This window comes from Chelmon rostratus, chromosome 16 (genome assembly GCF_017976325.1).
Source record: "Chelmon rostratus isolate fCheRos1 chromosome 16, fCheRos1.pri, whole genome shotgun sequence".
Lineage (NCBI taxonomy): Eukaryota > Metazoa > Chordata > Actinopteri > Chaetodontiformes > Chaetodontidae > Chelmon > Chelmon rostratus.
In genome coordinates, this window is record NC_055673.1 from 9308736 (window position 1) to 9331952 (window position 23217).

A 23217-nucleotide genomic window follows, 5' to 3' on the forward strand; every position below is an offset into this window, starting at 1 on the left:
GTGAAACCTACTTGGATTTTTGTTAAGGTTTGGTTTGCCTGTAATGAATTTACAACAAGTGTCACCACAGTTTTAACCCTTAGTGGGTTTGATTGTGGACAGCTAACAACCTTAACAGAGTGAACCATCAAACTATACCTTCTGCCCTTCAGCATAGACTGGCTCATGATCTAGGGCACTGGTTGGTGTATGTATGTGTGAGTGCTTGTGTGTGTACTGTAGAGTGGCTGGGCTGAAATAAAAGACTCCACAAGGATGGAGGATTTTCAGCACAAAGCTTGACGAGTCATCCATCTTGTCACAGAAGAGAGATTACATGCAGCCGGGCCTTAGATACAGCTGTAGTGCTTGAAGACAATGCGCTGAACCAGCTTTTTACCCCTATAGAAGGAATAAATTATCAAATGGCTGGCAAACAGAATAGTGCGCTTTATTCTCAGAAGAATGGTGAAAAGCTGGAGCACTGCTTCGTTTGGAGAGGGGAAAAATAGGGATGACAACGTGTTGAGCGTTTGCCAAATGGAGCAAATGAAAACAGGGACAGTTCTCTTCACTTTTTGTCCCAATTTTTAAATGCCTTAATTTAATTGCCATTCTAACAGGGCTAGTTTAACACTGTTGCAAGTCAAGACAGAAACTTGACTTCAGACCTAACTAAAGGGGGAATGTGTCATTCACTTACACCCCTCTTGCACAAAGCTCTCCATCTTGTTTCAGACATTTAAGTTCAACTCTCACTTCAAGCTCAGGGCTTGGCCCATGGACAAACATTAAACTGGCTTACATGCAGTGCATGATGGGATTGCCGTTTGTAACGGTCAAAATCTTTCTCCTTAGTCTGGAAAGCTTGACCTATAAATTATATCATTTTACATTACTTCTGTGGTGAATTTATATAATTATTTAATGCATTCTGGTCTGTTGCATAACAACACCAGGCAATGTGTTTGGAGTAACATAATTTTTACTCCATATTAATATATTTACCACAATATGATGTAATTTTGAACAGTTACCAGTGAACTCCTGCTCTAAACATAGACCATGAGATCCAGTAACCTCCTGACGGGAAGAAAAACAGAGGCCCTGTCCACTAATTTGTCCTTCTTGATATCCTTTAACTTTCCTGATCTTATTTTACAGTCTTTCATTGTTTATTTTACCATTTATGCTAATGTATTTATTATTTAGCTAACTTCATCATGCTTTATTATTAAATGAAAAATTAATCACATGCTGCACCCACTCACTTGACTTCTCTGTGACTCCTCTCTCTTAGGTCAGTGAATGGGGTGTACAGAATTGGTCTCTTTGCTCTCAAGGAGATCCCCAGCGGCACTGAGCTCACCTATGACTACAACTTCCATTCCTTCAATACAGAAGAGCAGGTGATACACCAGCAACCATCTTTGACGTCCTCAATGAATAACATTGTGGCTATTTCATGTTCAGAGCTATAATCATCACAGCTGCTTGCACAGCTATTTTGTTACTTGCACAACTAATTTCTTTTTGTGCACTTTATTTTTCATTGCTGTACAGCAAGTGTGTAAGTGTGGCTCAGAGAGCTGCCGAGGCATCATCGGAGGGAAGAGCCAGCGTATTAATGGCCTGCCTGGGAAGACGGGAGGGACTCGGCGGCTGGGTCGACTCAAGGAGAAGAGGAAGTCCAAACACCAGCTTAAGAAACGAGTGAGTCATGAATGTCCGTAAAAATATGGAGAGCTTGTTCTCCTTAGATCAGACAATAAACGAAAATTTATTCCTGGAGTACTTTTGAAAATGATTCCTTAATACATATTTTCTTTGACTGAAAACTGAAGCCTATTGTTATCTGGCTGAAGCTATTGCCAGGTTGATAAAAGGTTTATCCAAGTTTTGCAGTGTCTTTTTTTCAGTATCAGGTGCAGTGCCTATGTAGGGCATGGATGTGTCTGTGTCTCAGAGGCACTCTTAGTGGGCCACAAGGTGTCTAAAAAAGTAACTCACGATACCTTAAAGGGTATACTTTTGAATGATAGCTGAACGATATGACCTAGAATTTACAATATATCATAGTATATTTAAATGTAGGCTTTCAGTGAGTCAGCAACATCATGATTTGAAGTAGGAATCTTTAGAAGTCTGCAAAATCTGATTGAACCTTGCAGTGAAAACAGGAGGAGTGCATTCGTTCAAAAGCTTTTCAATGAAGCTCGTGCTTGAATACAACTTTCTTGTTCTCCAGGAGGAAGAGTCGAGTGACAGCAACAAGTTTTACCCTCATCTCATGAAGCCCATGTCCAACAGAGAGAGGTAAACACACACACATATGCAAGCAATACATAAGAGAAACAGAACTGTATCAGAGTATGTTTGAGACACATGATCAAACTGTGTTCCGTTTGTTTCCTGCAAACATTGCACTGGAACTCATTACACTGGTTGTAATAAAGATTCTAATATAAAAAACACATTTGTTTTTGTTCCCCCATATCTATTGGCCGATACCAGATTGCACACGCTTTCATACATGCCTTTCTTGAGGTGAATTTTATTCTGTTGCTAATTCTTCAGGTGTATTAAGTGGAAAACGTGCACATTTCACTGATGTTAGATAGTATGTTAACATATTCCTGCATCCATAATCAGACATTTCAACAGCAGTATATGCCTTACTGTTAATATGACTGAAATATGTCAGTATAGAAAATTAAAATAAATTTCTGGATTCATAATTAGTGTCAAATAAATCAAATGAATGCTTTGCTTTCAATCACTGAATTCATTAACAGAATGGTAGTTGGTATTTAAATTGTTTTCAGTTTATAAGAACTGCCATCAGAGAGCAACATACATTTGACATGTTAAGTATGAGGTGTGAGTTGATGTTGGCACACACAGAAACATGGCGTCTTCACACTCCTGTCCTCTCTCTGTCATCATCAGGAACTTTGTGCTGAAGCATCGAGTGTTTCTCCTGAGGAACTGGGAGAAGATGAGGGAGAAACAGGAGCTGTTGAAGAGAGAGGGTGAGAGAGAGAGGGACGCCAGCAGCCTGTCCATATATACACGCTGGGGAGGAGTCATCCGTGACGATGGAAACATTAAGTCAGGTGAGCGTACGAGCTTAGAGGTGATATGAATTTGAGAAGGCAAGAATGCTTGAGAAGAAAGTTGTGAAAAAAACCTGTTTTAGTGGCTACAGTTGAAGTCTGTCAACACTGAAATGTGCTAATGAATGTAAATTTATTTAATGAATTTCTTTTTCTAGCTGTAAACAACTTGCTGAGCATGGAACTGAAATGTAGGTGCTGTGAAACAAAGAAAAAATGTGTAAAAACTTGATGTGTAATGCTCGTGTCCTGTTTCCAGATGTGTTCCTGACGCAGTTCTCGGCCCTGCAGACATCGCGGTCGGTTCGCACGCGGAGACTCGCTGCGGCTGAGGAAAACACGGAAGTCACACGCACTGCTCGCCTCGCTCACATCTTCAAGGAGATTTGTGACATGATCACCAGCTACAAGGGTTAGTATCTATGCTGAGAAATGCACAGTATGTTATCAGTAAAATATATAAACTGCTATTGTGCTGTTCTGTTATTGTATACTCATTAGAATGACCTCTAGCCTGATCTGAGGTCTGATCAGTCCTCTAAAATGCATCTGTCAGTGCCTCTGGGCTGATATCTAATATTCATGAAATGATAAGGCTCTGTGATTGAGAATTGATGACAGGAATGTTATTTGTTTGTCTTACCTCAGATTCGGCTGGCCAGACACTTGCTGCTCCGCTGGTGAACCTCCCATCCAGGAAGAGGTGAGTGTGTGAAAGTGCAAACCCGCATTTAGTCTGTTTCATTCATAATGTTTAACTGTTTTTCAGACAGTGGTGTTGCTGTGTTATCTCATCTGTCAGTGTACAGCACCCACATAGTGTAGCAGTTTTATCTTGTGCCACACATTTCAGCCGTGACAGCCTGTGCTTTGATTCTAGTCCAGTATTGATAGTACTCACTTTGTGTCAAAACACCAACAGCTCATTATTTTTTCTTGGCTACATGAGACTAACACTGTCATGGTCGGGGGTATAGTTTCTGCTGGGAGGCCCTTAAAATCTACAGACTCATGGATTGAAATGTTTTCAAATCAGATTTGGAGAGACTAATCCTGTGATTTTTGTGTGCCATCAGGAACAGCCAGTACTATGAGAAGGTGTCTGACCCTCTGGACCTGAGCACCATCGAGAAGCAAATCCTCACCGGTCACTACAAGACCGTTGAAGCGTTCGACACAGACATGCTGAAAGTGTTCCGTAATGCTGAGGTATGCAGGTGTCCCTTGCTAGTATTAATGATTCCCTGCTATTTACAATGAAAACTGCAGAGCATTTATGTCAACCTTTAACCTGACTTTAAAGGTTGAACTTAAGGTGTTAGTCACCAAAATTGAACATTTACATCCCTTTGAGACCATGAAGTTCCAGGAACTATATAACACCTGAACTCTGGATCTAAACTAGAAAATAAAATTCCCTTTGGCACATTCCTGTTTGCTTCTTCCCTGCATCTGAAGAATGGTGAAGATGAAGGAAATTAGTCCAATGACAGACCAATGCTCCCTTTTCTTTCAATCAAGTCTCTCCACCGCTGCTCTTTCCTTCTGTCTCTTTCTCGCTGGTTTTTAACATTAATAAACATGCATCCCATGCAACAATTTTCTACCCCTTATCCTGATATTGATTTTAGTCCTTCCTTGGTCTTTGACCTGAACACAAGTTGCAGTTGCCATGGCTTCTGTGTTTGACTAGTCAGTGACATTAAGCACTTGGAACCGTTGTACAACAGCTTAATATAGTCCCTGGTTCCTCTGGTCAAAGCACGTTTAGATCCTGAGTTCTTCAAAAGCCTGTTAGCTGGTGCGGATCATCATACATCATTTTATCAGTGTAATGATTACATGAAGACTAAGGCTGCTGCAGTATCCAGTCTTCGGCGTTGAATAGCGCTGACGACACTTGTGAGTCTCTCGGGATTGATCCCAGTTTCTTGGAGCCCCAACAGCCTCAAAAAGCCTCATCAAAATGATCATTTACGCAGCTCTAACACATTCTTCCTCCCACTCAGTCAGCTCTTTTCTTTCTTCCTGTCTCACACACAAACACCTCCCAAATGGGATATAACTTCATGACTGCTGATCCTCTGTGCACACGTCTGCAGACTCTTTTGATTTACATCTGTATAGCTTGGCAGTTTAAACAAGTGGCACTTGAAACCTCTCAGAGGAGCTTACTTTTCCAATCAGAGAAGTTTGAAGTGGACGTCTAAATTAGATTCTCCCTTTAGTCCCAAGACTCTTTTTGCGAGACTAGAAAAAATGTGAGGGGAATGTGGTTTATTGTTAAATTGCGAGCTGTGGGGTGTAGCACTTTCTGTGATTTTTTTTTTTTTTTCGGTCTAAGTGCATCTTTCTTTGTCAGTGACCTTTGTTCAGAAGGAAATTGCCAGTAAACCTGCAGCTCAGTGATTGAATGATGAGGATATAATTCTGGGGTCCATTGTGCTTTCCTCAGCCTTTAGTATATATGACTTAAGCTTTAAGCTGTTTGTGTAGTTGTGGTGTGGCTTGCTGTCCTTGTGCCGTGTGTCAGTCAGAACACACTGTCAGTAACAAATTCACAAAGAGGATTTCCCGTGAATGTTTTTGGCAAAAACAAATAGACAAAAAAAGCCCCAAACAAACAAATAAAGCAGCTGTATTAACAACCCTCTTATTTTCCCGCCAGAAATATTATGGCAGGAAGTCATCGGTAGGCAGGGACGTGTGTCGGCTGCGGAAAGCCTACTACAGCGCTCGTCATGAAGCTGCCGTCCAGATTGATGAGATCGTGGGCGAGACTGCCAGCGAGGCCGACAGCTCGGATTCGCTGGAGCGCGACCATGGCCATCACCACCACGGAGGAGGAGGAGGGCCGGGGTCCCACGACAAGGACGACGACGTCATCCGTTGCATCTGTGGAATGTACAAGGACGAAGGCCTGATGATCCAGTGTGAAAAGTGCATGGTAAGAAGCAAGGTGCCGAACATAAATAATAAAAAAAAAGCGAGTGAAAAATGTATTTTTGTCTCTCTGGCTGATAGGTTACACCTGTTTTAGTGAGTGCTTCCTCTTGAGACGTTGTCTAACTCAGGAGGAGACTTTGTCATGGAAATTTTCCAAAGGAGAGTGTGCAGTCAGTCCACAGTCCCCTGTGTATATTTTCTGTTATTTTTAGACAAAGAAAACAAAGAGGGTTACAAATATTGATTGAAGCTACCACAGTTGTGAATCAAGGGTGTTGTTAAAAATGTGTTTGTCTTTGCTTGTAATACAGACTCAGAACATCACTGTTACTCTGTGAGTCACTGTCAAGACCAGCTGGGGAGTAGATTATTCAAATATCCATTTTTTGCTTTTTTTTAATCACTATTTGTTTTTGTCACTGTAGGTGTGGCAGCACTTTGACTGCATGCGGCTAGAGACTGAGGTGGAGCACTACCTGTGTGAGCAGTGCGACCCTCGGCCTGTAGACAGGGTACGTCTTTCTCCTCCAAACAACCTTGAATGCTGAATTTAATGTTGTGCCAACAGTTTTCCTTCTGGGCACATAAGGTTAATGTCTCCTTAGTCCCTTTCTGGGTTTAAATTATCACCAACCTCTCTAATCTCCACCATGTTCTTGTTGTTCTTGTTGTTACAGGAAGTTCCCATGATACCCCAGCCAAGCTACGCCCAGGCTGGCTCTGTCTACTACATCTGCCTCCTTAGAGATGACCTGCTGCTACATCAGGGTAAAGAAACAATAGAAACCAGCAGTCATGAGCTCGCAAATGCTTGGAAAGGTCCAGTTTCTGCAACGCCACCTGAAAATCTAGTTTCTCATGACCTCCAGTGGTCATCACCGTTGATGTGGTTGCAGGTGCAATAGAGCACACCTCTAACCACTCCAAACCACTCCCAGCAGAGATGCTGGGAGTGATCAGGGGTGAATCATGCTTGAAACTTTCAAGCAGAGAGGGCAGAGAAACGCTGATTTCCAGCCTGGTGTTAAAGGTTCCCTGTGGAGTTTTCAAACAAACCAAAGTTATATTTATATTGACCGTTTTCCACCAGAGTGCATGGTCTGTATCCTTGAGGTCTAACAACAGTGTTGAATGCATTTCCTTCTTCATAAAACATTTGCAAAGCTTTAAAGTATTTTAAATTGAGCAATGTCTTCATATAGCTTGCAGTTGTCTTCTTCACTGCCTTTCCTGGCACATTGCTGCATTTCATGGCACATTACAGCCACCTGTAGATCACTGGAATCACTGGAGTAGTATGAAACCACTGGCAGGACTCACCTGCACGAAGATCCATAGCACCACTAGAGGCTTGAAACTCAGTTACTCTTGGTTAGAATAAATTAATCAAAGCAATTCAAATAGCTTGTATTATTTCAGAGGCTGGATGTAAACATTTATTTTGTCTGCCACTGTTTGATCATCTCCAAAAGAAGTGTTACTGAGATGTTATACTCTATCTGTCGGGCGACTTTAGTGTCAAGTATCATTTCTTGTACAATTTTTGTAACATGTCAGTGTCTGTATCTTGTGTGCAGGTGACTGTGTGTATCTGATGAGAGACAGCAGACGCACACCTGAGGGCCAGCCTGTCAGACAGTCTTACCGTCTCTTGTCTCACATCAACCGAGACAAACTCGACATCTTCCGAATTGAGAAACTCTGGAAGAATGAAAAGTAAGTCAATCAGACGTATTTCGAACAACTGGCTTGATGTACTGCAGAAACCTGCCAGTGAGATGTAAATTACTGCCTGCGGATTATTATTGTGCCCATCAAATTGCATCACATTGTTTAATTTGCTGCTCTTTATCCACTCAAACTCTAAAGGGGTGACAGGTTTGCCTTTGGCCACCACTACTTCCGTCCTCATGAGACACATCATTCTCCATCACGGCGTTTCTACCAGAACGAGTTATTCCGCATGCCGCTCTATGAGATTATCCCCCTGGAGGCAGTGGTGGGAACCTGTTGTGTCCTCGATCTCTACACTTACTGCAAAGGTGAGGGGAAACACATATGTAAACAATCACATGCGGGTTTGGATGTGTTTATTTCCCTACTGAATTAGTAAGTAAGTAACAACTACTGCTGAGGGTTCCTTTTTTGCTTGAGTGATGCTCAGTGAATTGTAGAAAATGCAGCTGCCAGGTGTGAATATGTGTAAATAAAAATATGAAATAGGACATCGCTGATAAATTAAGGTTAATAATCCCTCTACGGCTCAGCGCTGACCTTTGACAGACTTTAACAAAAAATAGCATATATATACAGCCATTTGCTCTTGAGATATGACTTAAATGACAGCAGCACCTGTGTAATGCAGAGTGTGTTCCTTCCTACAGGGCGGCCAAAGAGTGTAAAAGAGCAGGATGTGTACATCTGTGATTACCGCTTGGACAAGTCGGCTCACCTGTTCTACAAGATCCATCGTAACCGCTACCCAGTCTGTACCAAGCCATATGCCTTCAACCACTTCCCGAAGCGGCTCACGCCCAAAAGAGACTTCTCGGTGAGAGTGATGGGGGTCCCGACCAGATGTATTACTGATTTGTAAACACTTATATAAGAGAGGAGGTAATCTGACAGCCTAGGGCACATTTTGGCTCGGCATCTTATCTTGCTCATAGTGTTTAGGCAGCCTGCAGCACAATCACAGGTGAAGGTGGGACTAACCAGCAGCAAATGACAGAAACCACACCTGCCTTTTGTTTCTGATCCAAACCACATCGTTTGCAGTGAACAACATCCATATATCTGTTTAGTGATTTTGTCTTTGATGTTTGTATTATTTTCCATTTGTTAACACTAAGCATCTGGAACCTAAGTCAAATAAATAAAACCATGAAAAGTATTTGCAAACACTATTTGACCCAGGTCTGATTATGATATTTTTGCAGCCTCACTACGTTCCTGACAACTACAAGCGGAACGGGGGCCGTTCTGCCTGGAAAAGCGAACGACCTAAAGGAGTTGGAGGCTGCGAGGACGACGGCTCTTCCTGCGACCGGGGTGACGACTTCCCACCTGAAGCTGAAGACGGGAGAGGAGTGGAGGACGACATGGACATGGCTTCGGAGGATCCTGAACTTCTTTCGGCCAAGCCCAGAAGAGTCGAACAGGATGGGGATGGAGACGAGGATGAAGACGACGAGGAGGATGAAGAGGAAGGGCAGGACGCTGAGGACCGCAAGGAGCTGGAGGAGAATTCCACAGAGAGAATAGGGGAGATGCTCGAACTCCCGTCGTCCTCGGCCTCCTCGCCGCTACACCACCCAGTGCTGGGCAGGAGGGAGGCCCAGAGGGAACGGCTCAACAAAATTCTGCTGGATCTGCTGCACAGAACTCCCAGCAAGAATGGTGAGGGACCGGGAACAAAGCAGGGGGGTAGGTCAACAGATAAATTAGGGTTAAAGTTTCAGATCACATGTGACACACCATTTAAACATGTTGGATAACACCTTTTTGAATGGCTGAGTTCACTGTTGGAGCAAGAAACTGTTCATTAGAGGGAGTGTGGGATGAAGAAGAAGCAAAGTCTGCAGCTCAGATTTTCATATTTAAACTCTTTTTAGCCTTCATAAACAGATGGGGACCTCAGTTTTTAGATCTGCTGCTTTGTCCAAGTCTCTTCCTCCCATGCAGTGTTTCAGTCTGTTGTTTCATTGCTTCAATCTGCTGATGAATATTACCAAAAAGTATCTAAATGTAGACCAACTTTTAACACCAATGTTCAGTGGCTAATCTCAGCATTGAAGTCTGGTGATATGTTTTTTCTTCAAGGCAAAAACCAATAATAAATTGATCATTATGATTGTTGCCCATTTAGCCAAAGCCTAATACAGTTTATGTCTCTGTATAGATAGATCTCCACTGTTGTCCAAAAACTATTAAAAACACATTAATGAGCCACACTGTTGCACTTGGTGACATGTTCCTTCAGTATGATAAACATAGGGACCATTGATTTTGAGCCAATCCCGAATACAGCGTTCTGCTCCCACAAACCAGAGTGTATTAATCCACCACTGAATTTACCCCTGTTTGAACAATGTTTGCTAAAAATCACAAATCTCAGCTGTTTTAAGGCAATTACCATTTTTTTTAAAACATGAAACTTTATTTAAAAAAAAGGGGGGGTGGGGCTTGAGACTGAGTGCCTTAGACAGGGTAGGGACGTCAGAAAGTATTGAGAGACAGACTAAGAAAACATTGTTGGTTTTGGTCTTTTCATTAGATTTGTTGACAATAACACAAATGTAGGATATCACCAGCCTGATCATACATCTGCTTCACAGTCACATCCTTCCAAAAGGCACCACCGCGTTCCGTCTGAAGCGTGAAGCAGCTGCAGGAAGTTATTTACTGACAAAGAATGGCACTTTTTATTTGTGGATTACTACTAAGAACAAGAATAGAAGAGTATACCAAAACTTGGAATGATGTGGACACGGTCTTGAAAAGGATAGACTAGATTATGCCACCTAAAATCACACCTCTGGTGGTTTCAGAGTGCTACACACATTTTTGGACACACCCTCCCAGGCTTACTGTCGTAAGGGACGTTGCCCTCTGCCAGACTTTTTGAGCACTTCTAAGCTTAATGGATCAGTTACAGAAGACACTTTTGCTTACCTTTGCAGTTTGATATAATGTGTGTCAGCTGTTTCTGTCTAAGCTCCTAATTCCCCCTGTCTGTGTTCTTCCAACAGCCATAGATGTCACTTATCTCCTGGAGGAGGGCGCAGGGCGGAGGCTACGGCGACGGACGCTCGGATTTGGTGATTTCGTGGGCAGAAAATAGCGTTGCTACGTGCCTGTCAAGCACACTGCCTTTCACATTTTGTGAGCAAGGGGCAGAAAATGGAGAGACAGCAAGGAAGGAAATGAGCATTGTTGGTTGTCCGACCATTAAGGACCACAACGCATCCCTGGGGGCCTCCTCCAGTTTACCTCTTCCAAGACTGTCATCTCGACTGTGAGAAGGTGGAGGGGGTTTGGAGGCGCTGACTCCATGGCAATTCCAGCTTTTTCAAGAGTTCTCAAGGAGCACGAAGAGAGAGCTGACCCAGACTTCTTGCTTATTTAAGTAGTATGATGCAAAACCTTTTGTTTTTGTTTTTGTTTTTTTGTTTTGTTTTTAAAATGAACATAGGAGAAATACCCCATGCACTTAAATGCATTGAATATTACAGACATGGGTAGATGAATTCCACTAGCAAGCATCAGAGGTGAAACAAGTGGTACTGAATGGGGATGGATGGAGGGAGGGTTGGTTAGTGGTTTCAGTCAATGGGTATGTGAATGCTGGAGAATTGTTCCCCCTAGTGGGACCTAGCTGCAATGACAAAATATATCAGTTGAGAAAAAAGCTGCGAAAAGACCTGGGGGGGAATGGCATAGGAGAAATGTAAGTTGAGCAGTGTGCTCAGATGCTGCTCAATAGAAAGAGAGAACGAGGGTGGTGAACTGCACTTTTGGTACCATGGATATTGTGAAGCTCTGTGTATTGTATCTATAATGAAAACACACTAACACTCACAGTATTGGATGATGCAGTCTGAAAAAAAAGCAAGTTAAAAAGTCTATTATCTTTTTCCTGTTATACTGTAGTAACTCATGTAGGAACAGAAGAGGCTTGGGGTGTGTTTGTTTTTAGAGTAAAGGGAGGGGAGGGAGGATTGAGTGTGCGCTTTTGTCAGTCAAAGTGTCTTGTTTAGGTTTTAATTTTGAATTTTCTCGTGAGGCAGTCAGCTTCGCCCCTCTTTTTTGAAGTAACATGATTCACCAGCTTAACTAAATCAGGCATGTGGGGGGGACACCGGCTTAACGCCTTACACAGCCGTGCTCTCCAACTGCCTTGTGTGCGAGTGTGTGCGTGCGTACACACTTATTGTGTGTCTGTACTTTGCCAGATTTCTTGAAGATATACCTTTTAAAAAAAATGGAAAAAAAAATTAAGGGCTCGATGGCAATTAACAGTTTTAAGAAAACTATGGAAAACAATACGTAACATGAAATGTATCGTGATGGTCATATTTTCTTATATTCTGTGAGACGGGTGGGGCGGTGTATACTGTACATTGGGAGGGGAAGGGGCTTGAGATCTTTTTTTGTCTTTAGACCATGTTCCTGGTTGCCATGGAGAATGTTTTAAAAAGAAATTGTGATATTTGATGAGATTTCTTTTTTTCCCCCCAAATGCCTCTGCTAAAAAGGGACAGCCTGCAATGTCCCGGTGCGGTAAAACTGACAGAAAAGTGACAAGAATGAGACACTGACGGAGGGTGAGAGAGGGAAGGGGAAGCTGTACAGTGCCAAGTTATGTAAATATACACACTTTACATTGAGGAGTGTCTCCAAAAGCAATATCTTGAAAATGGATTTTGTTTATTATTGTACTGTACAGGACTCAGCCCTAAATGTATTATGATTATTATAATAATGATAATATTATAATTTCTTCCGTTTGTATTACTATAATGAAGACACTTAAGCTCGGAGGAAAATGATTTTTTTAATGTCCATAAAATCTCACCTTAACTGTCCTGATGACATAAAAACTTAAGCTGAGTTTTCGTTGCCTATAAATGAAATTCATCTATGTACTGCATGAGCGAGAAGAATGTCAAACGGACACAGAAGGCATTGGGGCATGACAGTGACTCAGCAACGACACCTTTGTCACTGAATATTGTTAATAATATTACTTTTAAGGAGAAAAGTACTCCTTGTTTTTTGCTGCAAAGTGTTGAACACTAAAAAAACAAACCAACATAAAAATGTTATGATATTTTTAAACAGTGACAGGAGCAAAAGTAAAGCTGTCAGCCCAATATCATGTTATTATTTTTGATTTTCTTTCAAATAGGAAATGGTTCCGTTTTGTGATAGCGGTCATTGTATGATGCTTGTACTTGTATTTGTGTGTTTTGTGTGATTCGTTTAGTTATTTTTAGACAATCACAAAATAAGATGCAAGCATTGTAAATGGCAGACTGGCGGACATTTTGTGATGTGTACAGTTTGTCAAAAAAACTTCTTCCACTCGTTAAAAGTTTGTAATTATGATTCTTAAGTCATGAAAAATGCTGTTGGTTTTTACTTTTTTGTTTTATATTTGTTTTTTGTTTGTTTGTTTTTTTAATAAAAAGCACTACATTATTGTGAATACACTTCATGTTGTTATGCTTTCTATACTCCTTAGCTAGTTCACAAAAAGTGCAAAAATGTAGCTATTTTAAATTAAGTTCTGGTAGAGTTATGACGTGTATATCTTCTTTGAAATGTTAGAGGTGTGAAATTGCAGAGTGAAACAAATGTTTCCATATAGTTTTCACTTTGACTGCTATTGCTGGAAAAAATAAGATATGTGCACAGTGTTTCAGAGAGGCTATTCTATCATAGAGACTCTGAAGCTCCCAATGTAAAGCACCCACATTGAATCTCTCTGCATTTGATATGTTGCAGCACAAATACCTTCTGTCTCTCTTTTGAGATACAGAATTACATTATATTCCTATACTCCACTTTTCAAGTTGCATGCAGGTGATTGCTGCTTTGTCTGCTCAACTGAAAGTTCAGTGCTGTATTATCTGAAATTACCTCATCTCCACAGTGATGAATGAGTAAACCTCTCTTTTCACAATCACCCATCTCTCATGGTTGCTCCTGCTCCAGTTTGAGCTTTGAAAAATATCGATGTCCTTGTTTTGGAGCCACATCAGGTGGCACAAACAATATACACAGTTGATTGATCATATTCTCATTCAGCCCAAAGCCAACAACCAACGTTAATTTAAAATACTGATCTTCATATCGGTAGTCTATACGCTGAAAAGAACAGTATTACACCGAAATTTGTACTTTCTCTCACTTTGGCCACGAAACACTAGAAATCTCGCGATATTACGACAGTTAGCAAGAAAGCCGTAAATTACAGCCTACCATAAATGTTGATGTTCTAAACACTGTTAGTAACGCAAGTGCCACATAAACTACTTAAAAGTTTCCCAACAGATTTTTACCAACTCTAATTTTCAAATATACCAAGAGCGAAAGGAAAGACCAGAAGTCTCGCGAGAAACCCACAGGTTGGACTGAGAGTTGGTTACCATAGTGACGCCCAGGGGTTCATTTAGTTTGCTAACAGTATAGCGGCGTTAGCTCTCTGGGGCCTATCGGATGATTTAACTATTTTCCGACTTTAAGACACAGCAATGTCTAGAAAGAGACAAAAAGAGAAAACAGAGAAGACGAATGCTGAGGATGAGACCTCGAGAAATGCAGGTTGGACGATGGGTCTTTCATCAGCAGTTGTTAGCTGGCCAGCCCCATCAGTGGGACTGTCCACCTAGCGTTAGCTGACATTGATGAGAAAACTGTTAAAATGTTACTAAAATGTTAATTTTAAGATAGAGGCTTTACTTAAAAGTACTCAGTTTGCAGCAGCATGACTCCTGTCAGAGTGTTATCATGTATTGGAGTAAAAAAATCCAATATTCCTCTTTGAAATGCAGTGAAGCAGAATAACGAAGTAGCATAAATAGATATGCGCACGTATAATACCTCAAATATGTACTTAAGTCCAGTACGTCGGAAATGTACTTCCAACTCTGGAGTAGTAGTTTAGTTTCATTCACACATACAGTAGCTTTTCTCACTTCATTGTCACAGCAGATTTGACCCTGCTGTAACCCACCATGTGCTGGGCAGATGGCAAAGAAACAGGAAAATCTGGACTGTGGCATTTCAATAGATGTCAGGGGTGAAATATTCTCTCATTCACTAGCTATTTTATAACAAGTATGGTATTGTAACTCACTTTCACATCTGGAGTTTATCTCGCCAGCCTTTTAATATAATGCAGAAATGCTCAGTGGATACAAACTGGTCTATATTTGTTTTTTTATAGGACAGACTCTGAATGAAAAACTCTCTGCTCAGACCTTTGGTAAGTAACATTATCGGCCCACCTTTGGTAACAGAGATTAGAGTTGTTTGGTCAATGCTTTAAACCCTCCATCTGACAGATGAATATCAGTGCTCAGGCAATGTGGAGATTGACTTCCCTGGGCTTTGTGCTCTTCTGGACATGAAGGATATCCCAGCTGTCAGCACCAAGCAACCAGCATCCTCCACTGCTGAAACTGAAGGAGGGGACACAGGTAAGCAAGAGCTGCTCCTGATCTGATCAGCTTTACACTTACAAAGGGATGGGCAGATACATGCTTCTGGTCATATTTTCTGCATCTTGTTGTATATTGTGGAATTTAATAACCAAAGAAAATCTGAAGACCTAGGAACATTCTGTACACTGGAAGTATACCTTACTGTATAGAGCCTTATATGGGAAGTCTGAATGTACAGTTTGTCTTTTTTCGAATGACAGCTTCAGTTCACTCATAATTATCATAATTATACGTTCAGAGGACGGCAGGTCACAGATAAATGCTGCACCTTTCTGGTCTAAGCCTTGCCTCCAAGTGGAGCTGGAGATTGAAGACCCCATCAGTGTCAAGAACCTGAAGATTTCTGGTGAGAACAAAACTCTGAAGAGAAACATTTACACCCATATCTGTCTCTGGTTTGACACTGTCCTTTTTTAAATTCTCATTTGACATCCTGAGTGATCTGAATGTTGGAGAAAACATATATCATGTGTTTTAAATATACACAGGATGGAGGGTAGATGAGCAGATTGCCAGAGTGCTGCAGAAGATGCTTGTCTCCTTGAGCAAGCTACAGAGCATTCAGTGAGTAATGAGCTGGCAGGGGAGAGGCCCACTCTTGTTACAGGAAACAGGTTACAGCTGTCACTGTTTTGTTCTTGTTGGTTTGTGTAATCTTGTCCAATGTGCAGGTTTTGGCAGGCTGGACTAACAGATCGAATGGTAATCTCCCTCATGAACACAATATCGCTGTGCTCCAACCTCAAGTGAGTGGATTCTGTTGTCATTCATGCTTTGTTTTGTAGCTCCCTGCATCATAATGGGTCAAATTCAATCAAGGTTCAAGGGTGAGAAACTAAATTTGAGTTCAGCCTGGAAAATGTTAGAGAGTCACAGAGAATATTACACAAAATGTTAAACATTTTCAGTCAAACAGTGAGGGTTACTCATCCTTCCTCTCCTCTTTGTTTTATGTTAGAGCGGTGACACTGGAGGGCAACCCTCTTCCGGAGCAGAGCTACCACCTTCTCCTCTCTGAAGACAGCACGTGAGTCACCAAGCAGTTACATATCTCACACAGTAGTACAAATTCTTAAAAATAAACCTTGATTTACGTTCACGCACTCCTACACACACAAATGGAAGCACAAACGTTCCCGATCGCTGTCTTGTGTTTCTTTGCTCCAGGCTCACTCACTTGTCCCTGAGAAATAACCGGATAGGAGACGAGGGTGCTCGACTAATTGGTTTGGCTCTCTCCACTGCAAGATCTGCCAACAAGAACCTCTTGTCTCTCAATCTGGCATTCAATTCGATTGGTAATGCAGGTGCTGCACACATTGCACAGGTATAACCCAGGACTGACTCCATATTCCCCCTGTGTGTTCCCCTCACGACCGCTGACGTGATCATTACGTCTTGCCTCTCAGGGCCTGCGGCTGAATCGCGCTTTGCTCTGTCTCTCGCTGTCCAACAATCAGATTGGAGACTTAGGAGCTGCTCATCTGGCGGAGGTATCCATTCACATGAAAGACTTAAACCTGGGAGATAATGCGTTTAAATCAGTGGTTAAGTTGCTTTAAATTATATTCTGTTTATTGCATTATATTATGTTATTTAATAAGCCTCTGCCCCTTAACCACCTCCATTTTCAGATACTTAGTGAGTTTGCTCTAACTCATGAAGAAGTTGTGGAGAGGAGGAAGCTGCTTCTGGAAAAAACTCAGGCCGTAAGAGCAGTAGTGTCAAACTTCAATACCCACACTAATGTAGCATGTATCCAAATCCTAAACATTGAAATCTCCTGTTCTTTTGCAGTCATCTCTTAGGGTCGATTCCGACCATTCGCTTGCTGGCCAGCTTTCCTCAGTACCCAGCAGCACTTCACTGAGCGTCAGCAAAGGGGAGAACAAAGGCAAAAAAAAGGTAACGATTAAAAACGTGTGAGAAGGACAGCAAAGGTAAAACCATGGTGTAACTCCGGTGGCATCTGTGCTGAATGTTGTGACAGGTGATCTTGAGATTCTTTACCTTACAGGAAGCATTGAAAAAAGATGAGAAACCGGCTGCCAACAAAGAGAACCCAAAATCTAACAAGAGATGTAATTGCCTCTAAACTCTAAACACTTGCTCTGTTATCCTCTGACAGCAGGCGTGTCGATCTTTTCATTGTTGTCTATTTAAATCTCTCCTAGCTTCTGATATGAAGGTGCCTCAGAGTAAAGGCAGCAAGCTGGGAAGCAAAGAGAAACTGTCTCCACAGGAGGTACCAGAGACGTGCTTTCTGAATCTGTGTTCCATATGAATATAAACATGCACATTACAGTATATGGCTTTTAATAAGTTAGTTTTACTCTGTTTTTTTCTGCAGGATAAATCAGGTACTGCCCTGAATGAGGTTTGTTTGATTGTTTTGTTTGTTTGTTTTTTTCTCAGTGATGAATGTGATTTGAACCTAAGCTGCCATGCAGTTGTTTACTGCTCTCCCTCTCCTTTAGGAGGTGGAGGCAGTGGAGATAGTGAACCCCCTGCTGGACGAGTCGGTGCAGCACAGGGACGGTGAGCTTTTTCTGCCTGGAAACAAGACTCTCACCTCCCTTAACCTGGCAGGTCAGTCACTGTGGTAACTGTCTCAGCTGGACAGAAGAATCAAATCAGGAAACCTTTCACATCAAGGTGTTTCCAGCACGACTACTGACTAACTGTCATCAACTGAGACGCTTTGGTGCTGTTTTTAGGTCACATTATATTAACTTTTTGAGTTTAAGTTTAGAAAGGTGTCACATATCATAATTTTACCATGCTTTATTGTTAGTTGTTTAGAACGAACATACAAAAGGAGTTAAAAATAGGAGGTTTATTATTCACAGGTCACATTGGATTAATAAAATCATGATGTTTTTATTTGTTTTGTACAAGCTGGGCGCTAATTAGCAGATCTCCCTCCCCTGGGCTACACACAAAAAATAAATAATGAAATCATGCAAAGACCATTGAAGTTTTAATTAAAATTATTTTGTTCTGCGTGTGTGTGTGTGTAGGAAACAGAATTACAGAGAAGTCGCTGCCTCTGTTTCTGACGCCACTAGAGATGCAGGGCGAGGGAGGAGGCCTGCTGCGTCTCTGTCTGCAGGTGTGCTTCACTCACAGCGGACTCAAGCCAACTGTGTGTGTGTGTGTGTGGTGTGTGTGGTGTGTGTGTTCCTATAATAACTCAGTACTCACCACGTTAATTGCTGAATGCAAATGTGGCAAAATTGCATCAAGTGCACTTTAAATAAGCACTTTTTAACTTTCATTTGTTATCTATTACAGTCAATTTTTACACCAGAGTAATTTTAATTTGACTTTGACTATTTCAATTACATTTTTTAAGATATTAGTTTCGGCTCCCGCTGTATCAGTGACTTGGCATAAATACACCAACTTTCAGTAAATACAAGTTTTTTCAGTCGCAGAGGAACATGAAGATGATTTGCATGGTGATTTCTGATCTGTCTTTCAGAGGAATCGTTTCCCAGCAGAGTGTGAGATTTATGTGAAGATAAAGGAACGGATGACACTCACAGATCCCCTCAAACAAACCATCTCTGAACAGACAGAAGAGGAGGGACGGGGGCCGTAGTGCTGCGAAAACTGGCATCAGCTTCTATACACATATGCATATTTCATTTGGTATATACACTACCAATATAAATACTCATGTATACATTGTCCTCTGCTATGGTTTTGTAATACCTGAGATGAACAAATGGAAGTATTTACAGTCCTGTGGTACATGAAAAGATGGCGCCTGAACAAGAGGACAGTGTAGCACATTAAAATCCAGATGCTTTACACAGGACGGGTGGTCAGAACCCTGTGTGCAGATCCGTTTTACTGCTTTGTTTTGCTCATGGTCAGAATTTACACCAAGGACAGAGACTGAACAGTCAAATGCCAAGTACTTAACACAGATGAACCGTTGCTATCATATCTCACAGTTGTCAGACAGTGTGACAGGTAACACTAGCTGATTTATCTACCATAGACTTCATCAGTTTTTGAAATTTGGCTGGTGCTTGTGTTAAAGTTACTGCCTTTTCTTTACGAAATTCCCTCTTTGTGTCTCTACAGGGTTTCCTTGCTAAGCTGCAATGAAGGAAATTGTATCATAAAGAGGGAATTTCACACTAAAAACACTGTGACTTTGGAAGATTCCCACTTCATTTGTCTATTTTAGACTGCTGAAGCCTAATATTAGCTAGAATTGAACTGTAGAATGGATATTTTCACAGAACTGCACATTTTGTCAGACCATCTCTTACATTAGAGTTGGGCTAAGAAAGGATTGCTTCATGGCCGGTACGGACAGGAGGACGAGTTCACCTGAACCAGAACTATTTCAATGTACATAGATGAGTTGGTACTGCTTGAATCCAAACCATCATTTAAGTGGCCATTGGTGCAATGAAGCCACCAGAGGGCCCTCAAAGGAAATGAAACTGAATTCTTTAAGGCTCCACTATTGTTTTCACTTAAGTGTATAAACATACACTCTTAAAGAGCAGATAGTTTAATAATAAGGAAAGCAATATTACATTTTGTGATTTGGGATTACAATAAAAACACTCGGGAATACATTTTAAAGTTATAGTATTCTCTATATCAAACATATAGTGTATTTATATGTATCTTCTTTGCACTTCTCATATGAAAGACAGTGTATATTATTTATTTTTGTCAAAATTGTAATTTTCGTGGAGCATATACGGACATTGGGGATAAAATAGTTTCAAGTTTGCGTGGTGGAGGGAGCAAGGTGGAGTTTGGACCTCACCAATATGGCCGCCATGTCGTGTGTATTCGTCACGTCCGGCTCGTGCTCAAAGGAACGGCCGATATCAACCCGTCGCTTCCGGTAATGCCTCCTTTTCGGCAGCGGCTATTTCCTCGCCAACATGCCAGTGAGTATCCGCAGACCATTAGAAAATGACATTTTTACCATTAAAACACATCTTGAGCAGGCAACAGACGGCTCAATAGATACGTAAGAAATTAGCGATTCGACTGGTGTCAGTTTTGGACGCTTTCGCTGAGTTTTGGCACCAGTTTTACACAAATCGTGTACATTTGAGCGCATTGCGAGCGCATTGTGACACAAGATGGCTGCGCACACACCACAAACATGGAGCCACTTCAACGGAGGATCCGGGCAGCCAGAAAATAACTCAGAAATTCTCAACAGTAGCAGTTTCATGTTGTTAAATTGACAGTTTACTTGCTCACTTTACCCAAATATATGAAGAATCGCCCGCGATCCAATTGCGTAGCCCGCGTTACCTAATCCAAGAAATGTAGGCCAGCCGGGAAGCCTTAACGTACCTTACAAACGTAGCATTCGTTTAGCAGAACAAAAACAATGCTAACACAACTGTTAACCAGCGTGCTGTTAAACCAAGTAACACATATAAATGACTTCAGTCCAACTTTTTATATTTTCACTGGGGCTACCATAACGACTAAGCGTCGTTTTTATTGATCAGCCACAGATATTCTTTAAGATAAAATGTACCAACCCTTAATTGATTTTCTACCCTTTTTAACGCAGCTCGCGAAAGACTTGTTGCACCCATCCCCTGAGGAGGAGAAGAGGAGGCACAAGAAGAAGCGTCTCGTTCAGAGTCCCAACTCTTACTTTATGGATGTGAAATGTCCAGGTATAGTTTTTCTCCATGCAGATGAACCTCATCACACACACATCAGCCCTGTCACTGGGTATAGTGGCTATTAATCCACCACAGTTTGAGAGTGGTAACGTTGGGTTTTCATACTGGTGTGTTGTCTTGTCTTTTCCAGGATGCTACAAGATCACGACAGTGTTCAGCCACGCTCAGACAGTCGTGCTGTGTGTTGGCTGTTCAACAGTCCTTTGTCAGCCCACTGGAGGCAAAGCACGTCTCACAGAGGGTCAGTATGAACCTACAGCACACACATTACCAGTTCAGTAACTGCTGGTTCCATCAAGGCACTCTTACTAACATGCGGAGTCGGGATGTAGTTAAGCACATGCAGCCCAGTATTATTCAGTGCAGCATGTGTACTTTTTTCCCCTGGCATTTTTCAGTTGCTCAAATATGGTACATGTCTTGTATAAACCCCAATTTGTGCAAAAACCTCAGGACATAGAACAAATTCTGTGCAGTGGACTCACCAACATGTCACTGATGTGGACCTGTTTGAGGACCATCCTTTCATTGCACAGTCGTTTTTAGTGAGCCTTTAAGAATTGGTTGTAAATTGAATGAAGTTGGGTGGTGTGAAGTTAGTCTTTGCCTTGTCTGCACCGAACTGAAATTAGTCTCTGCTTTTACTGGTTGCTCTGTGAAAACTCATGAAGTGAGAGGCTACTTGTCAGTAGTCTCACACTTCCATCGCATTAGATATCAACCAGTTTTTGATCCAGTATACTGCTGGAGTAAATGAAAACAGGATGAAAAGTTAAATGAGGACACTGTTTACAGTCATTTTACTTCCTTGTGATCTTAACTTGCACTGTGGACAAGGATTGAGAATATAGCTTACTGAACTATTGGTGTATTCTCATCTCAGCCATTTATCGGTATACTGATTGTTGCCATCTGGCTGGTGGTTCAGACCCTGTAAGCGGGATTATTCATGCATGAATTGTTTTCATATGTGAGACATTTTGAAGTTGTTAGCCGCACTGCCAAGTGACTGGACTTCCTCTCTCGTGGTCTTCCAATCTCATTCCAGTGCCAGATAGACCTCAGTTTGCAGAAGGGTTGAGCTAGACCACTGGCTCCCCCCTTTCGAAGGCTGAGAACAAATATCCATGCTATACCTACTATATAGTACAGCTGATACTGCTGCTGGTATAGTAAACATTTGTATCTTGTGTAACCTCCATAACTTAGTCAGTTTGGCTATCAGAGCGTCCACTTTTAAGCCTGATGTTGCACAATAAATGTAAAGTAAGGTGGTAATGGGAAGAGATGTTGACCTAGTCAGTCACATGATGGGAAAACGATGACTCTTGTATCAGCAATGTGTAGGACAATAGCAGTGTGCACCGCCTGCAGTATTTCTGTACTGTAAGGCTTCTCTTTTGTCAGCATCGGTCTAACTGTCATTGTCTCCTCTGGCAGGGTGCTCATTCAGGAGGAAGCAGCACTAGCTGCTCTCCCTGGAGCTGAAGGGGAGAGGAGGGGATGGATCGGTTGATATCAGCGTCTTCTGCCTCCTAGATGGCGGCAGACCCAGCGGTCTGATCTGAGACGAGACCTGAAGATGGACTGGACAGCAGATAGATTTCCACTGTTCATGCTGACAGATCAGTTGTTGCTGTAACTCCACCCTCCAACCCTGTCTCTCTTAATAAAATGTTGTTTTGGCTAAAGAAATGGTGTGTGTGTGGTTAGTCTCCTGCCTTAAGGAAATGGTTTTCTTGACTGCTTTAGATATTTAATACAAAGCAGTAGTCTTTAACATTTTTATTAGAAAGTACTACAGGTTATAATACAATAATAAACTCACATAATCAGAAAAAGTGCAGTGTTAACAGGTAAAGCTACTCACTGACAAGGGGGTAATAACAGCTCTCCAAAACTTTTCAGGTTTATTTATTGGTTTGATTAATGTATTAGGGCTGTGACAGTTGTCTTTATCAATCTGGTTTTACCCATGAATCAGTTGCTCTATAGAACATCAGGAAACTGAAGTGCCAATCCTGATTTCATAAAGCACAAGCTTCATCTGGCCAACAGTCCAAAACCCAAAATACTCAATTTACATTAAGATCAAGAAAGACTGCAAATCAAGTGTTCTTTCTTAAAGTCAAGATTTGATGGTCAAAATAGTGGCCGTTATTTTGCTCCTCTGGTGTTTGGTGGCAGGTTTTACTTTTTTTCTGTCACTCCAGGAGGTTCAAAAAGCCTTTGGTGAAGGTGAATTAAGACTAATTTCTA

The 23217-nt window shown here is 41.6% G+C and overlaps 3 protein-coding genes and 1 non-coding gene across 6 annotated transcripts in view; all 4 read left to right on the top strand.

Annotated features, from left to right (window-relative positions):
* ash1l (ash1 (absent, small, or homeotic)-like (Drosophila)) overlaps positions 1-13255 on the top strand; it is a 31229-nt gene extending 17974 nt beyond the window's left edge. For 2 of the 3 annotated variants that reach the window (XM_041955030.1, XM_041955029.1), the window contains exons 13-27: positions 1280-1388; positions 1543-1692; positions 2228-2295; positions 2929-3095; positions 3355-3507; positions 3744-3798; positions 4172-4304; positions 5764-6042; positions 6467-6553; positions 6719-6809; positions 7619-7757; positions 7911-8083; positions 8426-8592; positions 8981-9467; positions 10793-13255. In XM_041955030.1, the coding sequence (XP_041810964.1) occupies positions 1280-1388; positions 1543-1692; positions 2228-2295; positions 2929-3095; positions 3355-3507; positions 3744-3798; positions 4172-4304; positions 5764-6042; positions 6467-6553; positions 6719-6809; positions 7619-7757; positions 7911-8083; positions 8426-8592; positions 8981-9467; positions 10793-10884 (2350 nt within the window). In that variant the 3' untranslated portion in view covers positions 10885-13255. The remainder of the gene's footprint in view (positions 1-1279; positions 1389-1542; positions 1693-2227; positions 2296-2928; positions 3096-3354; positions 3508-3743; positions 3799-4171; positions 4305-5763; positions 6043-6466; positions 6554-6718; positions 6810-7618; positions 7758-7910; positions 8084-8425; positions 8593-8980; positions 9468-10792) is intronic. The other variant, XM_041955031.1, reaches the window with a different exon arrangement.
* Positions 13256-14299: 1044 nt separating this feature from the next.
* Positions 14300-18875, top strand: lrrc71 (leucine rich repeat containing 71). Its single transcript, XM_041955948.1, has 17 exons — positions 14300-14369; positions 14995-15033; positions 15113-15247; positions 15510-15617; positions 15760-15835; positions 15943-16017; positions 16230-16298; positions 16439-16598; positions 16681-16764; positions 16906-16980; positions 17069-17176; positions 17289-17352; positions 17446-17516; positions 17622-17648; positions 17749-17860; positions 18292-18383; positions 18756-18875. Exons 1-17 carry the CDS (start codon positions 14300-14302, stop codon positions 18873-18875), a joined length of 1485 nt encoding a protein of 494 aa, XP_041811882.1.
* A 1271-nt stretch (positions 18876-20146) lies between these two features.
* Positions 20147-22649, top strand: rps27.1 (ribosomal protein S27). Its single transcript, XM_041954987.1, has 4 exons — positions 20147-20196; positions 20841-20949; positions 21089-21199; positions 22399-22649. Exons 1-4 carry the CDS (start codon positions 20191-20193, stop codon positions 22425-22427), a joined length of 255 nt encoding a protein of 84 aa, XP_041810921.1. The 5' UTR covers positions 20147-20190; the 3' UTR covers positions 22428-22649.
* LOC121620191 lies at positions 21952-22081 on the top strand. The gene has a single exon (XR_006007566.1). It is a non-coding gene; the product is annotated as a small nucleolar RNA SNORA35 (small nucleolar RNA).
* Positions 22650-23217: the final 568 nt, after the last annotated feature.

Bases quoted from the DNA above. Each gene is read 5' to 3' on its own strand.
- rps27.1 (XM_041954987.1), top strand. The intron at 20,950-21,088 runs GTATAGTTTTTC...TGTCTTTTCCAG, and splicing joins TATGGATGTGAAATGTCCAG to GATGCTACAAGATCACGACA. The intron at 21,200-22,398 runs GTCAGTATGAAC...CTCCTCTGGCAG, and splicing joins CAAAGCACGTCTCACAGAGG to GGTGCTCATTCAGGAGGAAG.
- lrrc71 (XM_041955948.1), top strand. From the start codon at position 14,300: ATGTCTAGAAAGAGACAAAAAGAGAAAACAGAGAAGACGAATGCTGAG. The intron at 15,248-15,509 runs GTAAGCAAGAGC...TTATACGTTCAG, and splicing joins AACTGAAGGAGGGGACACAG to AGGACGGCAGGTCACAGATA. The intron at 15,836-15,942 runs GTGAGTAATGAG...TCCAATGTGCAG, and splicing joins AGCAAGCTACAGAGCATTCA to GTTTTGGCAGGCTGGACTAA.